Source organism: Helianthus annuus, chromosome 16 (assembly GCF_002127325.2).
Source record: "Helianthus annuus cultivar XRQ/B chromosome 16, HanXRQr2.0-SUNRISE, whole genome shotgun sequence".
Taxonomy (NCBI): Eukaryota; Viridiplantae; Streptophyta; class Magnoliopsida; order Asterales; family Asteraceae; genus Helianthus; species Helianthus annuus.
Genome location: NC_035448.2, coordinates 76,980,412 through 76,998,672, shown reverse-complemented (window position 1 = coordinate 76,998,672; position 18,261 = coordinate 76,980,412). Strand labels below are relative to the sequence as shown.

Genomic DNA, 18,261 nt, shown 5'->3' with positions numbered 1-18,261 from the left:
TGCAGAAAGTCAACAAAACGTTGACTTTCGGACTCGAAAAGCGAATAAAAGAGCGAAAGAAGACTTACGGAGGGTCCCCGAGTGCTAATCAAGATCCAATAGCTCAGGTATGAAGCAAAGGCATCAACTTAGAGCATTTAGATCTGATTTGTGGGTTTTTACACAAAAGGGGGGGGGGTATTTATAGGAAAAGTGGAACCGTTAGGATCGTTTTATCGAATATCGTGCCTTGATCTCGTGCGTACATGTGTCCAGGGGTTAGATTCAGTGAACTTGACCCTTGGCCCTTCATTTGGGTGAAAAGGCATCGCCCTTTGATCGAACGAAAGGCCAGATTCTGCATTAAATGCAAAATCTTCTGTCAGACATGTTCACGCGGCCCGCCTCATGTTTTGGGCAATCTTCACGCGGGCCGCCTGGCCCCTCTGATCTGCACCACTTGCAGAATTTACATATTCAGCCCCTGTTGCGTTTTTAAGCTATTTCCAGCCCCTTTAAGACCTGTAAAGTCATCTTTAAGGCCCTAAAATGATGCCTAAACATTGTGGACATGAAACATGCCCAAAAATATGTCGGATGTCAGTTCGTTTGGCCGTACGATCGCGATGTTCGCTTAATTACGACGGAATGCGCATAAGCGTGAAAGACGATCCAAATGACGCGACGAATGGATTTTTCTCATGCCAAACACTAAGGCATAATATAAGGATGCTTACATAAATTTTTGGATGTCCGGATGTATTCAGAACATAAGTTATGTGCGAAAGTGCAAACTTATGCACTTTTTGACACTTTTAGTCCCTGAATGATCCAAAAGTTTGTTTTAGCATACCAAACCTCTCAAAGCCTATTTCTAAGCTATGTAAAGGATATTTATGGTATGTTTAACTTATGGACATGTTCCGGAATGTTCGTTACAGTTCAAATTGGCATACTTTCGCAGTTTGTCAAGTTTAGTCCCTGTAAGCGAATTAACTTGTTTTTGCTATACCAAAGCCTTCAAAACTTATTTCTAAGTTATGTAAAGGTTATTTAAGGTATGTTGAGTATATGTTGATGTTCCGGAGTATTTGTCGCATTAAACTGAGTACGTTTACGCACCAGTTTGCGTATAATGCTCCAGAAAGCGATGTAGAGTTTGAAATTGAACGAAAGTCAAAACATGAAAAATGTAAAACATAATCAAACAATCATTGGGATAAAATAACATTGTTTTATTGATAATTGAACTGTTCACAATGATTACAAGCACAAATGTTACAGAATATATATATATAATGACCAAGATATCCTATCAGGATATCCTGTTAGGATATCCGTGCAGGATATATGTGCAGGATATATATGCAGAGTATGCGTCAGGATATTACCTTGTTAAGGAAGGATGTCATTGGCTCTAAGGAATCGGTAAAGCTGAGATCGTCATAGGAGAACCCTCCTGAGCTTGGAGCACTGACCTCAAGGCCCTTCCTCTTTTTCGCTGTGGAAGCACGAGTCCTTGGGTTGGCCTTGGGAGCTGGGAGTGGCTTGGAGCTGGTGGCAGCAGGAGCCTCCTTCTTGACTATGGTTGGAGTTGGATAGCTGTCGAGTTCGTCGAGGTCTAGATAGACTGGAACTTTGCTGGAATCTGCACACAGGGAGTAAAATTCTAAACCTCTCCTAATAATATCAAATAAAAACATGTATGTACAGGATATTTTGCAGGATCCTTACCAGACATGTTTGCGCTTGAAAGAGGGCTTGGAGTTGGTGGAGATGGGTTGAAACTTCTCTCTGCCTCTGGAAGGAGTCTAATGGCGTCTATTCTTCTTTGAGAATCAGCGAGGGGAGGTGCAACTTTCCTGAAATCAGCTGCATACACAACAGAGAAAGTTGGTCAGTTCAGGATATAAAGCAGGATAAGAGGCAGGATTATCTTTAAACCCTAAATCCTACCCTTCTTCAACCATCTCATCGGATAATCCGTTCCCCCAGGGATTGAATCCCTTTTTACAAAGAAATATTTGGATTGCCAACCATCCTCGTTCCTGGTGGCACGAAGTATCAGTGGGTCACCAGAAGTAGAGTAAAACAAGAATCGACAAGAGCCGTGGCATCTAAGTCGGTATGCTAGGGGGAGGTCATGGACAGAAAGATCAGGAATGTGGTTTCTCTTGATTTGGTCAAGAACGGATAAAACACGCCAGAGCATTGGCATGGTTTGGCTGAAAGAGATTTTTGTGATATTGAAGAACTCGGTGATGAAATCTGGAAAGGGGAATTGTAGCCCTAGGGTAAAGGGGAAAGCACTAAAGCATATCCACTCGTTGGAGACCATGTCCGACCGGATTTCCCGGTCAAACGGTCTAAATACGGTCCCTTCCAGGAAGATGCCGGAGGATTTCAAGGCCGACAGATGGGCACTATCGAAGGTACATGCTTCCTTCTCCGGCTCTTGGAGAAGGTTCTGTTGGATGAATGTGGGAGCCGAGTCGCCTGAACTGGACCTCGTTTGCCTAGGCATTTGGTCGCCTGAATTCTTGCCGGAGTAAGATAAAAGATGAATACGAAGATGAGGGAGAGAATATTACCTTTTTCCTTGTCGATTGTGGTTAAAAGAGAGATAAGGACGAGAAGATATAGGGCATGATGAGTAAATATAGGCCGGGTGGTTGAAAGCTGTCACATCAATGGTATTATCTTTTAATTACCTCGGCCACCGTGAAAAATGTAACCGTTAGTGCAGGATGTCAAACGGTAACATTTTTGGGGACAATTGTTATGGGTGAAATTCTGAGCCCATATCCTGGAAAATATCTTGATATATATCTTGTTTATATTGTATCTGTTTACATCCGGGATGCTGACTCAGGATATTGGTAACATCCTGAATGGTATCCTCAGGATCACTAACGGATTGAATGCAGGTACGTGGGTTAGAAGCTAGCAACGTTCATGAAGACCTTTTCTACTGAAGACTCGGTCCAAGTCGTTCACAAGAAGCCGTTGAAGCCGCATTACTCGGTCTACAACGTTCACATTGGAATGTTCGGAGCATCCCATGTTTATAGGAATTTTAGTTTGTAATTCGTTACTATAAATAGTGGGTATATCAGATCAACTAGGACATCACAATCACACTCTCTACACTCTTAACACTTGCTCTCTCGCAACTTTCACAAAATTCATTGTAACACTTAGCGATCTGATCTATATCCTGCACTGTATCCTGAAGTTTAAAGCAATAAGAAGAACTAGGCAGCTGCGATTGTCAGCTCCCGAGGTTTTATGCCGGCGATCTAGATTGATCAAGGGCTTTCCTCGTACATCTCGTGTCATTTACTTTACCTTTTTGCTCATTGTTTGATCGTAGATACAGCTCAATATCCTGAGCCGTATCCTGAACACTGTTTTTCCAAAGAACATAACCAGCATATTTTCAACACACTTTTTAGCACACTACCTCACTTAACTAATTTGATCACTTAATTGTTTCGGTAATTTTTGACCAAAACACCTATATATACGGATTTAGTTATTTATTGACTTGCTTTAAATCCGTTCCGTTCAACACGATTAAAACGATCTCAACATAGTTGCGTGTCAAAACAATGGTACATAGATTCATTTCATATCATAATGTACCTCGAACGATTCTTTCGTTATAAATTGAACCCCCTGCGGTATTTATTGTTTTCCCACCTTCAATCAAAAACAGTGGCTCTTTGATGTTCCATATCCAACTGAAAACACTATGACATTGTGTAAAATCAAAACTTCAGGCTTGCTCGGTGCACTTTTATTTGATTTCCAACACGGTGAATTTGTTCGGTCACCGCTATACTTGGATTATGTCATTACGACACCTCGTGGTGTCATTACAAACTTGTAGCTTGTGCTAATCATGGTCAACCGTTTCACGCAAAACTACGTTACTTTCGTTTGACTTATCATCTAAACATTTCTGATGCAACTACGAATCACGACAATAATACACCAGATTCGCTTGTATTTCATTTGGTGTACCTTCGAAATTTAAGAATGTCAACACACTAAACCTTACCATTCATTTCTTCGGAAGTTGACAGATCCTTTTTCACGTTGCTATCACATTTGGGTTGTTGACTTTGAATCCATATAGCGGATGCTATGTTTTGTGAAAACTCGTTGCATATTACGATTGATCATTTGAGAATCTTACTAGTCAAAACTCCTCCTTTGTGGAACCCCTGTTAGCTGGATTACACTAGACGATACGACAAATACGTCTTGCACTGTTGACATCAGATGCCAAAAGCACACACCTTTTAACCTTAGGATTCGGGTTGCTATATATTCTTGGACTTACCTGTTGTGAGTAAGGTTTGATTTGATTTAGTGATTATTTACCTCGGTATTATTCATATACATACACGTGTGACGTAACCATAAAGAGTTAAGGTAGTACAAATTTCGAGGACGAAATTTTCTTAACAGGGGGAGAATGTGACAACCCTCACATTTACAGGTACCTGTACAATTAATTAATATTTAATTGGTGCTTAATGACTGTGCTTAATTTCAACTGTGATTAAACTGCTTTCTGTTTTCTGTTACACACATACATATGCATCACATTTCATACTGTCACTACATTCATTACATACAAAATTTAGTGACATATTTGATGCACAAAGCACAATTAGCACAGTGAGCGGATAACCCAGAGACATGCTGACAATGCCAGCACATAGACATACAATATTTTGAGGCCAGTATGAGTCAGAAATAAAGTATCACACTAGGGTAGTGTGTAGGGAAGTGAGGACCATAAAACTGCGTCGCTAGGTGATAGTTAAAGTGCCGGGAAGTGCCTAAAACACACTTTAAATGCAGAATTCTGCACTTAATACCCAAAATTCAACATTTAATAATGCTAGTAAAGTGCAAAAAAACTTGACAAAATAGTCCTAGATATTTTCCAAAGTGTTGGGAATTAAATGTGTCACTAAAAGTAATATAAAAGACACTTTATGGATTAATTTAGCACTTTAACGGAACAACACCAAACCGAACAACCGGACTTTACCCGGAACATAAAAATATTGTTAAACACATTGTTTTTACTTTTCTGAGCTAGTTAGGGTCCCCGAACACCCTAACACACCTTATATTATATAACACACACTAATACACTAACTTAACACTTCAAACTTAACTAGATTAGTTACATTATCATTACAACCCAACCCTCTTACCCCCCCCCCCTTTTTGACGGTCACAAGAGGGTGGGACACCCCCCACATTCTTTTTATTATTTTATTTAAGTTGTTGTTGGATCGTGAAACATATTACATGTTGGATTAATGGTGGACTTGGTTCTTATAAGTAACCTCTAGATCTCTACCTTCTCACTTCACAAATTCAACATCAACACAAACTTCTCTTCCTCTCTTCCCTTGTTTCGGCCGCAACCTATCACCACTATACCACCACCACCAAGCCTTCTTTCAAGCAATTTCCATACACTCAAAGGTGCAAGAGGTCCAACAAGTAAGCTTGGTGCACTCGGAAGCTCAAGAACCGCTCTTGTTTTCTTTTATCCACCACTTTTACGCTTTGAAACTCCCCTAGCCTTGTGCTAGTAGTAAGTGCTTTAAATCTTCATCTTGTTCTTATTTTTGGTGGTTAATAGTTGAATGAATGATAAAATGTTAAGAAACTCTAAAGAACTTAAACTAGTCTTGAACATAAAGGATGAAGAATGGATAAAGAGATGAAGTAGTGTTAAATGATGTTGAAATCATGTTGATCTTGTGTTGTTATGCTTAATACATGTTGTTTGTTAGTAGAAGTAAGATGGTTCATCACCTAGACTTGCTAGATCATGTTAAAGAATATGAACTAGCATGATGTAAAGGTTAAAGATATAAAGGATGATGAAACCATCCACACATGAGCTTTGAACTTGAATAAATATAAGTTTTCTTGAAAAATAAAGTTATAAACTTGTAGATCTAAAGATCTATGAGTGGTTTTTCGAAAGAAGCAAGTGAAAGGAACGAGTTTTGTTAAAACTTGGATATTACATGAAATAAACATATTTTTAGTGGGTAAACAAGTGTAGGAACACTTGTGTAGAAAGAAAATTTAACAAAGAAATATTTTTAGAAAATATGACTAGAAGTTGTAAAAATACACATTCTTTAAAAATAATGTTTTTAAGAAACTAATCATATTTTTAAAGATAACAAGACCTACTAAGCATGTTAGTAATTTACTACATGTGTTTACAAACTTTCAAGTTCACAAGTTTATGGTTTATGTTTATTTTTGTCAAGGTTGGTGATCAAAAAATTGTATATTGTTGATTGATGATTGTTTGAATGATTTTACAAAAGAAAATGATATGCTAAAAATCATGGACACCTCCATTTACAAAAGAAACTCTGGCGAAATTTTTCTAGAATTTCAACACTTAGAAAATATTTTTCTAGTAAATGTTTACAACTATATTTCTAACCTTGTTTTCAAAAATAAACTTCGCCATGATTTTATTTCAAAAATTTCCAAGTATCGGAGGTTGATTTTCGTAAATAAAATTTGTTAAATATATATTTAGAACATATATTTTATACTAAAACGCTTGTGTGATTATTTGATTATTTTGTGAACTAGGTATATATTATTTTTAGGGCAAAAATAATATAACTTACAAAATACCATGGAAATTACAACTCAAAAATAATACCAAAAATTACAAGGAATAAAATATTTAAGTTACACACGTAATATTGAGAAGCCGAACAAGAAAACTTAACTTATGAAAAATTCCGGGATATACCATTACAATATATTTTTGATAAATATTATTTTGGAAATGAAAGCAGTGAAAATAAGATTTCGTAAATATTACTAAGTATATTATATTTTTGACAACGAGAAAATATATTATTTTTGGGAGATAAATATATATTTTCCTAGTATATTTAGAAGATATATAATTTTTGAGAAAAATATATATTTTCTGGGACAATACATGCTTAAACAAAATAAGGTTTATTTATACATTTTTAAGTAAGACTTGAAATATATGGTTTTGAAAATATATATTGGGAATATATTAACATATTTTCATTTAGAACAATACACCGAAATATGGCGCCATTACTTGGCGAGTTATACAAATACAAAAAACGAAAATACATGTATAAGATACCCCCATCCTTGGGAAGGAAATACGAAGTTAAAATACTTAAGAAGTATTAATACAGAGATACTGCATAAACAAATATTCCAAACTAAATATAATTATTATAACTTGGAATAATAACAGAAACGTAACCCAAAGACACAAATACTAAGACAAGGCACGACCCGTTCGTCTAATAGACGTTAGTACACTGTAGGTAGTCGTGTTGGCTGAAGGGACAATACATGCTTAAACAAAATAAGGTTTATTTATACATTTTTAAGTGAGACTTGAAATATATGGTTTTGAAAATATATATTGGGAATATATTAACATATTTTCATTTAGAACAATACACCGAAATATGACGCCATTACTTGGCGAGTTATACAAATACAAAAAAACGAAAATACATGTATAAGATACCCTCATCCTTGGGAAGGAAATACGAAGTTAAAATACTTAAGAAGTATTAATACAGAGATACTGCATAAACAATTATTCCAAACTAAATATAATTATTATAACTTGGAATAATAACAGAAACGTAACCCAAAGACACAAATACTAAGACAAGGCACGACCCGTTCGTCTAATAGACATTAGTACACTGTAGGTAGTCGTGTTGGCTGAAGGGACTTGGGTTACACATACTGAAGACGCAATACTGTGAGTTCATGTCCCCCTTTTCTCTTTACTGTTTTCAGTTTTCTACTTCGGGGGTGAAATACATGTTACAATTATTACAGACATTACTTACATGGTATGATTAGCTTAAGGAGGGTTTATACTACTTAGATCATGTGAGTGGGTAGGTAGAACTTAAGGCCATTAATCCTCGTTGTAGGACCGAGGGACATGAGTGACAGATCTATTCGGGTGTAGCGAGCCCCACTCCTGAGTCCGCCGAGTGGACCATGTGGTGACTATGTGCCCGACGCACAAATCTGCTAGGTTTGAGTCTTCCTGCATCACTTCACACATATCATTGACTTTGCAACCCAATGGTGATCTCTTTTTCCTTAATTGCTACATACCAGGGATTTTTCATACATACAAACACATTATAAAGGTTTATACATACTCACTTACACATGAACTCGCTCAACTTTTGTTGATTTTTCAACTTACATATATTTTAGGAAAACTAAGGGATCTGGCAAGTGTCTGCATTTGTGTCAAGCTGTGTACTAAATAAAGACGTCATCCAGGGTAGTAGGTTCAGGAGGTGTAACCCTTACCTGGACGGGTTACATGTCATTACACCATGTTTTTATTCAAGTCTTTTAATGTGTCATATGAACACGTTTTAAATTATGTTATGGTTGTATCTTGTTTTATGAGTCGACATTTTAAAAATGATGTTGTATTGTTATTTCTAAACCTTATTAATGGATGAACATCTCTTGTTTTTATCATATAGCATTGTTATGATTGATTGCTATGTATTAAGAAGTCACACCAAATAAACCCACGCTTCCGCAAAAGTCAGGGTGTGATAATAAATCTGGTAACAAGAATAAATCCCAAGAAATATTTAAAAGATCACCTACAGGTTTCTCTATGTATAAAACTCTTTTCGAAAAACTGTTTTCCAAAGAGTAGTTAATTGTGTTTACCAGCTTTGGCTAACGTATTTTCAAAAGATTGAACCACAGGTACCAAACCTTATTATAGGCTGGGAATACGGGTCAGTTATAAGGAATTTGCAACTCCCGATGCTTAAGGCCTATGATGTCTAAAGCTCTGTTTATTAGATCCTGCCTATGGGCTTGTATCGAATGCTTGTAATACATTTATATATTCAAGCTTTATTTAATAATTTTACTCCAATACTTCCGCTGCATATTATTATATTGTGATAACTGTTATCCAACCGTCACGATTATACCCATTCGGGCCCACCGGGAATCGGGGTGTGACATATTGGTTTGGCATATGACCGTTGCGCTATCCGTTGGCCAACGACTATTTAAAAAAATTCTTTTATTTATAATCTATATGTATCAAATAGTACTTACCATTTTTACTATCAAAAAATTCAAAAACCACTATCAACCTCCAATGGATTCTTCAAGTTCAAGCGATTCGTATGATAGATTTGTTTTGTCATCCTCATCCGACGACGGAGCGGAAATATTATTATCAACAGTGGCGACGGTCGTGAAAGCTATTGTTGAAGATTCAGATGAGGGGACTTCCCAACCCCAACCCAAACCCAAACGGAGGAAGTACATAGTTCGTGAACGCGAAACCACAAACGATTTGCTGGTAAGAGATTATTTCTCACCCGAACCAACGTATGATGAAAACATGTTTAAGCGTCGTTTTCGTATGAGTAAAAATTTATTTTTAAGAATATCAAAGGATTTAGAGGATAATTATCCTTATTTCCAACAAAGACCCGATGCGCATGGTAAGATTGGATTTACCACGTGGCAAAAGGTCACAGCCGCCCTAAGACAATTGGCTTACGACAATAGTTCTGACATAATGGACGACTATGTAAAAATGTCGGCACGAGTGGCTAGGGAAAGTCTTCACAATTTTTGTGCGTATATCATTGAACTATATATGAAAAGATACTTGAGAAAACCGACGTTTAGTGATATGCAACAACTTTTGGAACATCACGCTGAATATCATGGTCTCCCCGGGATGATAGGTAATTTAGATTGTATGAAATGGAAGTGGGAACTTTGTTCGACTACATGGCAGGCTCTCTCACAAGCGGATATCATGGAATGCCGACTATGATGCTTGAAGCTGTTGCATCACAAGATCTTTGGATCTGGCATTCATTCTTTGGTATGCCAAGTTTACATAACTATATAAACATTATACATCACTCGCCCCTTTTCAATGATCTAGTAAATGGTGTTGGACCAAAAGGAACATTTATTGTAAATGGTGAATACAAGTATGGGTACTATCTTGTTGATAGAATTTACCCTGAGTGGGCTGTTTTTGTGAAATCATTTTCAAGAGAGGGAACCCTAGATCCTAAAAGAATAAAGTTTAACAAAGTTCAGATGGCGGCACACAAAAACGTTGAGCGAGCATTTGGTGTTTTGCAGAAAAAGTGGCGCATTTTGAGCATGCCTTGTAGATTGTATGAAAAAGATCAAATAAGAAACGTGATGTACGCGTGCATCATTCTACACAACATGATTTTAGAGGATGAAGGGCGTGCAATAGTTGAATATTATGGCGAGGAGACCGCATCAAATAACGAAGACATTAGTAACGAATAGAGAACGCAAAACCAAAATCTAATCGAGTCAAGACAAATAAGTTCAAACCTTCGAGCTGATTTGGTACAACATGTTTTGATACTTCCTAGATTCGACTCAATGGAAGATGAAGATGATTGATTGATTTTTTTTTTTTTGTTGTAATGTATTATTTTATTGTAGTTTTTTAAAATTACTTTATTTAAATTTTATGATTAACATAAAAAAAAAATTAAAACTCTATCCACATGGCACCCTACGCCCCTTCCACACCCAACTTTTTGGGTGTGAAATGGTGAAGCCCACAAATACCATGTGTCATACAAAGCCTCCAACTCACATAAGAGTGTGCCATGTCAAAGTGGTAATCTATGCTCAAAAGTAAAAAATCAACCAATGAGAGTGTGCCATGTCAAAGTGGTAAACTATGCTCAAAAGTATTGACAATGGTTAAACACTTGGTGAAGTGGTAAACTATTTAAAAAAATGTGTGATTGGTTGAGATTGGAATGACCCCACCCACACTACCTTCTCTCTCTCACACTACCCCCTCTCTCTCATGATTCCCGCACGGCAAACGGTCACCGCATGACTAACCAAACCGACCCGGCAAAGGGGTTGGCGGCGGTGTTGCCGCGCGGCAAACCAGTTTGCCACTTCCCTTTGCCGGTCCACACAGTATACCCTAATGTCCAATAATGTATTCTTATCGGGTTAAATAAGAATCGCATATAAATAAATAGAAAGTAGTAATAAAAGTTTATCTTGAACCCTTGGAGTTGAATTTACGTGCAGATTAAGCAAACTTTGTGCATCTTCGTCTTGTGTATATATTTAGCTTAAAGCCTGTATGTATATGTATGTATGTATCAGCAGTATCACAGATTATAAGTAACACGTACATACATACATACATACTCCCCAATTTCCTAATTTGAGGGTCAGTTTCATCAGTGAAAGTGAGTAATGGGGTTTATAGTTTTGGTTTGGTTTATTATGTTCATCATGTGTGGGCCGTGTTTGGGTAGATTTGTGGTGGAAAAGAACAGCTTGAGGGTGTCATCACCTGATAATTTGAAAGGAACATATGAATGTGCAATTGGGAATTTTGGTGTCCCTCAATATGGTGGAACATTATCTGGTTATGTTGGGTACCCAAAATCCAACCAGAAGGCGTGTGAAACCTTTGATTCATCTTTGAAATCGGAGCCTGCTGGTGGTCTTCCCCTTTTTCTTCTACTTGATCGTGGCGGTAATGCTTCTTTTTTCTTCAATCAAATGGCTTTTCATTATTATTGTAATTTGCTAGTTTCAGTTTGTAGTTATTGGGGTTTCCTTCTGTTTGGCTATTATAAGGTTTCTTGTATGCAGGGATACCTTTTTTTTTAGAACAATCTAAAGATGATGGTTAAAGACTTCAAAAAGTGAACTGAAATTGCCCTACTTGTGTGTTAGGGGGTGTTTGGATGTGCCTATAAACTGGCTATTTTGGGTAACCCAAAAAAATTGTGGTTTTAGAAAGCTCGGATGCGTTTTGATCCCAAAAGCCCATATGTGATGCACATCCAACATGTATGTGAAGTGTTTGTTATTAAAAAAAAAAAATTAACTTTTGTAAACAATATTCTAAATTGTTAACTTTTAAACAGTATAATATAAGATATTCTCATTATCTGTGTTCCATCAAGGGTCTAATTTGTTCAAATACTCAAAACTCACTGCTCAATTGTTGCTCAAATTTGTTCAGAAAGTTCTGAAAATCTCAGGCCCATTGTAACCGATGGTCTACCACATCACATGTGCATCATGAAAAACTTATATATGCACATCCAAAGTTCCAAACAACTTTTGTTTTGAAAACTTTTGTTGTACTTTACTTGGGATCAGTTGAGCATGTTCATAAAGAGCCTTGACTTTTCGTTCATAGTCAAGTTTGTTCCTTTGATTCAATTAAGTGCTTTCTCTGGTAAATATAGCATACCCGTCTCGTATGTTAAATTGTGTAGCTAAAGTAGTCGGTTTTCTTAAGGGAATGTAAATATAACTATAGTTACTTTGATGTGGCAGATTGTTTCTTTACATTAAAGGCATGGAATGCACAAAAAGGTGGTGCTGCAGCCGTTCTTGTTGTAGACAACAGACCCGAGCCATTGATCACCATGGATATGCCTGAAGAAGAAAACGTGCATGCAGATTACGTACAGAACATAACAATCCCATCTGCTCTCATTAGCATGTCACTCGGAAATTCAATAAAGAAAGCTTTAAACAAGGGCGATATGGTAAATATAAAACTCGATTGGACAGAAGCTCTCCCTCACCCTGATGAGCGCGTAGAGTATGAGTTTTGGACAAATAGTAATGACGAGTGTGGGACCAAGTGTGACAGCCAAATAAATTTTGTGAAAAATTTTAAAGGGGCGGCTCAAATACTTGAGAAAAAAGGGTACACTCAGTTTACACCGTATTATATCACTTGGTATTGCCCTGAGGTGTTCACGTTTAGCAAACAGTGCAAATCTCAATGTATTAATCATGGAAGATATTGTGCTCCGGATCCCGAGCAAGATTTTAGTAAAGGGTACGATGGGAAAGATGTGGTGGTTCAAAATTTAAGGCAGGCCTGCTTTTACAAGGTGGCGAATGAAACCGGGAAGCCTTGGCTTTGGTGGGATTATGTGACTGATTTTTCTATCAGGTGCCCCATGAAAGATAAAAAGTACACTAAAGAGTGTGCAGATGAAGTTATTAAGTCACTTGGTGAGTTCATTTAGTTTTAAGCACTTGGTGTATGCTGATTGATTGATAGATAATGTGTTGTCAATCTCAGGTGTTGATTTGAAGAAGATTGATGAGTGTGTTGGTGACACAGAAGCAGACGTCGATAACCCTGTACTCAAGGCTGAGCAACAAGCACAGGTATCATCTATTGACAGTTAGTTGACTGTAACAAAGTTTTGTTGCAATTTGCACACACTAAATGCAAATATAATGTGCTAATTCTGCAGATAGGCAAGGGTTCACGTGGGGATGTAACAATACTCCCAACTCTCGTCATCAATAACAGACAATATAGGGGTATGTCATGAACCAAAAGTATCCGATTGTTTGTATACTTACAAACTTCTTGTGATTGTTTCAGGTAAGCTTGCAAAACAAGCTGTCCTAAAGGCTATTTGCTCAGGATTTGAAGAGACCACTGAGCCAGCCATATGTTTGAGTGATGGTTAGTGTAACTTATATCTGTGCATATAATGTATATATGTGTGGGCGCTCGGGGGGCAAAAGTGAAAGTGCACTAATTTTAACGTTATTTTACGAATTTCGTGAAAATAACGTTAAAAGAGGGGGATGGTTAATCATGCATCATGTGGTGGCGTTGATAGCCGAAAGACAAGGGAGTACATGCACTAATCGGCCTTTGTCTTAATTGCTGCTGAGTGTTATGTGCCTTATGTCCAAGGCTTGATGCAAAACTACTATCGAGCCGGGGGTCTCACTGGAAGCAGCCTCTCTATTTCTAATGGGTAGAGGTAAGGCTGTCTACATTATACCCTCCTCAGACCCTACCTTAGCTTTTCTATTGGTGGGATTTACGCATGATGATGATCTTGATAATGATATCTGTGCATAAACTACATATCTAGGGAAATTTGCATGTAAAGAAACATACTTGTAACATCAAATAAGGGACCACTGGTATAGTGGTATCATTGTGTATGTTGTTTAATATAGTTTGTTGTATGTTGTTTACAGAAATAGAAACAAATGAGTGTCTAGACAACAATGGTGGGTGCTGGATGGACAAAGCTGCCAATATTACAGCATGCCGGGTACTTTAGATGCTCGTTTTTATTTCATTATTTAATTATAAGTTTTTTTTGAACGGCGTACGATTAGGATATCGCTAAACGGGTTCGTAGTTAGTATCACCAAGTTAGTATTAAAACCCCCTTGCCTGGAGTTGAACCCAGGACCTCCAAGAGAAGCAAAGCTTCCCACCGCCCCCTTAACCACTAGGCCAAGAGATCATTGGTTATAAGTTGTTTTATTTGATGGGCATCTGTATAGGATACATTTCGAGGGAGAGTTTGTGAATGCCCGATTGTGCAAGGTGTAAAGTTTGTTGGTGATGGCTATAAACACTGTGAAGGTATTCTGAATGTAATTATTTGATCATCATAACCTGATTATGAGTAAACGGATATTAACTAGAGGAAAAACCATTTATTTATTTTTTTCATTTTACAGCTTCGGGAGCACTACGCTGTGAAGTTAATAATGGAGGTTGTTGGAAAGGCACACAGCAGGGCAGGACCTACTCTGCTTGCATTGTTAGCGTTCTCTTTCTCTATCTTTATACTTGATATACATGCACGCTCATTTCAGAACCATGATTATGTTGACAACTACAGGAACCACATAATGCACTTGTACAAGTGCAGTTTGGTTCTGGCAGTTCTCAGCATATTATTGCTTCTTATATGAATGTCCCTCCACATACACATATTTATGTAAGGCTAAATTGCAATTTTCGTCCTTTATGTTTCAATGTTTCATCAGGCGGTGTCCTTCAACTATAAAAATTATACTCTCTGTCTTTTACGTTTAAACATATCAACAGGCGGTATCCTTTCCTCTAAACCCAGTTAACTTTTCTAGTTAAATCCCCTCACGTGCATATCACGTGTGGATAGTATTGCCTTTTAACCAAATAATTCTGCAATAAATTCTCCCCCTTTTCAATTGTTCTACACTCACAAGCGACCAGCCACAACATCACCTCCTACAACTAGGGTTTATAGGCTGCCCTAACTCCTTTTTCCCCACCCCCTTCGACAAACTAGAGCTTTGTAACACTTAAATTAATCAAATTCAACACATAAAGTGATATACTCCACATGAGTTGATCGTACATTGCCTTATGTTGCCACAAAACTGCATGTGAATGTTACCTCGAAACGATATTGACAAAAACCGAATTATAAAAATGATGAATGGTATGAAGGGTTTAGACCGACAGTTATCCGACAACCTAGATCTGACCGGAAATTGACAACCAAAGTGACCAAAATACCACCATCACCACCTCATGTTGGTCTGTTTTGAGTGAAAGTCGTTGGAATCTCTTTGTTACCGAATAATCAACTTGTAGTCGCTGATCCAGAGCCATACACGGTCGTTGTCACGATTAGGATTTAGATCCAACGGAATCGAGTACATAAAACCCCGGTTGGAGTTCCATCGCCATCCGTTAAATGTTTTGTCATCAGACCGGAGCACCGTGGTTGCTGCCGCCCAAAGATGCCGACGATGTTGATGACGACGAAGATGTTGGGTGTGTGGGTTGTTTCGAACAAGAAACGAAGGTGTGGGCTGATGGTGTGGCTGGCTGGAGGGGGGTATGGTGTGGCCGGCCGGAGAAAGATGGATCGTCGGAAGGGGTGTATGGTGTGGTCGGCCTGAGAAGATGAGTGTTCAGATCAGGGGTATCTGATTGGCATGGAGATGAGATCTTTATATATTTTTAATATCTAATTTCTAATTTTATTTTTGCATGCTTTAGTCTTTTTAAAATAAAATTAAAAGGGGGAATATAAATGACCATTATGCCCTCATGTTAGTGGCACATGACCTGATTTAACGTTAAAAATTAACACGATTAGGGCAAAAGGATACCGCTTGATGGATGATAGATACTTAAAGGACATCTAGTGTAATTTTCGTAGTTAAAGGACAGCGCCTGTAACTTCATTGAAACATAAAGGACGTAAAGTGCAAATTATCCATTTATGTATTATGCATATCAATACGATTCACCAAGGCTTATGTGTATATGCATGGGCATGGGCATGGGCATGGGCATGACGGGTATTAGATCAAATACTTCTCTTATTAATCGTCTTTTGGTAATAAAACTTTATGTTGTGTTGCAGGACGACCATACGAAAGGCTGCAAGTGTCCACCGGGGTTCAAGGGAGACGGAGTTAACAGTTGTGAAGGTCTTCTTTCACCCTGAGCAAAACAATTCTTTGATGCAATTAAGGTTGTTGTCTGAGTTCAAGTGTTCTTTTTGTTGTTATTATGTTCAGATGTTGATGAATGCAAAGAGAAGACGGCGTGTCAGTGTCCGGAGTGCAAATGCAAGAATACATGGGGTAGTTATGACTGTAGCTGCAGTGGTAGTTTGCTCTACATGAGAGAACATGACACTTGTATTAGTGAGTCCTCGTACTCTCTCTCTCTCTGTGTCTATATATATATATATATATATATATATATATATGTATATGTGTGTGTGTGTGTGGAACGCAGAACATAATTAATAGTTCATTTTTTCATTACTAAAAAACTTTAACTAGAGGAAAATGACAGAGATTCAATGTTAATTCGTCTGTCATGAAATTCGAAAATAAATATGAACAAATTTTGTTTACGACACATGCGTGGGTAAACGGTTAAAATTAAAAAAAAAGCATTTGAAAAAATTAAGCTTGATGTTCTTTTATGCACGTAAACATACGCATCTGTAAGTAAAAAGAAAACAATTTAAAAAGATATTAACAGTTGATCATAAATTACATAACAATACATACACGTGGCATGATGATGTAGGTAAAGATGGTAAATCAGAAGTGAGTTGGGGATTCGTGTGGGTGATGATCCTGGGTCTGGCAGTTGCTGGAGCAGCAGGATATGCATTCTACAAGTACAGGGTCCGGGTAAGCAACCATTCCTCCTACAATCCTCGAAAGTATAGCTAACAACCCATATGGATGGCTTTTTTAATGTAATGGTTCATGATGTGCAGACATACATGGATTCCGAGATCCGGGCTATCATGGCACAGTATATGCCCTTGGACAACCAAGCGGAGATTGAAGTTCATGGGCCGACTCGGGGTAACGTGTAAAAGAGGGCAACAAAGATAGAGAAGGGTTTATTTAACGGTTTTTGTTAGTGTTGTCTATATGTTTTCATGAAGTTCTCATCTGTTTATACTACATTTTCTTTTGTTTTTTTTTTTTAAGTTATAAAACAAGTAGTTTACGTAGTTGGTTGGGTGAAAATATTTAAAATAAAATGGTTTCTTCAACATTGCTCCTTTCCCATTCAGATTTTTTATATTTGCTTTGGTTTCGTCAAGATAGAATTTTAATTTATTACAGAATCCATTTTCCCATTTGAACTTCATCACATATATATTTTAACTCTAAATCATCATAATATAGAGTAAAACAACTTGAAAAAATCAATAACAAAAGTACTTATAGGATGATAGTTGCTATAAATAAAAAGTTGGGGGGTTTTACCTGCGTTACATGGTCGGAATTTGGTTGATATTGATGTCGGTTCGTTATGATACCGACACTCGTTATAACGCCCGAAAAAGAAAAATACAAAATAAAGTCTTTATATGCTCAAAAGGATAATGTCACGTGTTTTACATCGATAAAGAAACCCATAAAAACACATACCGGCACAAGCTCTGATAATTTTGATACTAGTGTTGAAGTTGTTCGGTTGGAATCATTTTAGTTCGTCGCAGTACCGCTACAACACCAACACTCATTACAACTTATGATATTGAAAAGATACTTTGTCGGTTTTGAGCAAAATTTAAACTTATATGTAAATAAAATAAGAATTTCGCAACAACTAAGGGTGTTCAAAAAAATCCGAATCCGAAACCGAATCCGAAACCGAATCCGAAATACCCGAAAATCCGAATTATCCGAAATTTCGGATTCGGATTCGGATAGTGATATTGAAAATTTTCGGATATTTCGGATATCCGATATCCGAAATATTAAATACTATTATTTTTTTATTTTTAAATATATATATCAAATATTGGTTGAAACTTGAAAGCCCTT

At 37.3% G+C, this 18,261-nt stretch overlaps 2 protein-coding genes across 3 annotated transcripts; both read left to right on the top strand.

Annotated features, from left to right (window-relative positions):
* Nucleotides 1-9,214: 9,214 nt before the first annotated feature.
* LOC110919354 lies at nt 9,215-10,404 on the top strand. The gene is made up of 2 exons (XM_022163628.1): nt 9,215-9,815; nt 9,869-10,404. The coding sequence occupies exons 1-2, from the start codon at nt 9,215-9,217 to the stop codon at nt 10,402-10,404; spliced, it is 1,137 nt and encodes a 378-aa protein (XP_022019320.1).
* A 741-nt stretch (nt 10,405-11,145) lies between these two features.
* On the top strand, nt 11,146-17,484 carry LOC110917755 (vacuolar-sorting receptor 1). Of its 2 annotated transcripts, none has more exons than XM_035985859.1 (12): nt 11,146-11,635; nt 12,451-13,143; nt 13,193-13,302; nt 13,392-13,461; nt 13,526-13,609; nt 14,140-14,216; nt 14,455-14,536; nt 14,635-14,717; nt 16,320-16,386; nt 16,477-16,605; nt 17,000-17,106; nt 17,196-17,484. In XM_035985859.1, the coding sequence occupies exons 1-12, from the start codon at nt 11,350-11,352 to the stop codon at nt 17,295-17,297; spliced, it is 1,890 nt and encodes a 629-aa protein (XP_035841752.1). In that variant the 5' UTR covers nt 11,146-11,349; the 3' UTR covers nt 17,298-17,484. The 2 variants fall into 2 exon arrangements, with proteins under 2 accessions (XP_035841752.1, XP_022017906.1); XM_022162214.2 differs by having other exon boundaries at nt 11,147-11,635; nt 13,214-13,302.
* Nucleotides 17,485-18,261: the final 777 nt, after the last annotated feature.

Excerpts from the sequence above, each read along its gene's own strand:
- LOC110919354 (XM_022163628.1), top strand. The coding sequence starts at position 9,215 with ATGGATTCTTCAAGTTCAAGCGATTCGTATGATAGATTTGTTTTGTCA. Across the intron at positions 9,816-9,868 it reads TGGTCTCCCCGGGATGATAG|GCTCTCTCACAAGCGGATAT; the intron begins GTAATTTAGATT and ends ACTACATGGCAG.
- LOC110917755 (XM_035985859.1), top strand. The coding sequence starts at position 11,350 with ATGGGGTTTATAGTTTTGGTTTGGTTTATTATGTTCATCATGTGTGGG. Across the intron at positions 14,718-16,319 it reads GGACCTACTCTGCTTGCATT|GACGACCATACGAAAGGCTG; the intron begins GTTAGCGTTCTC and ends GTTGTGTTGCAG. Across the intron at positions 16,606-16,999 it reads AGAACATGACACTTGTATTA|GTAAAGATGGTAAATCAGAA; the intron begins GTGAGTCCTCGT and ends ATGATGATGTAG.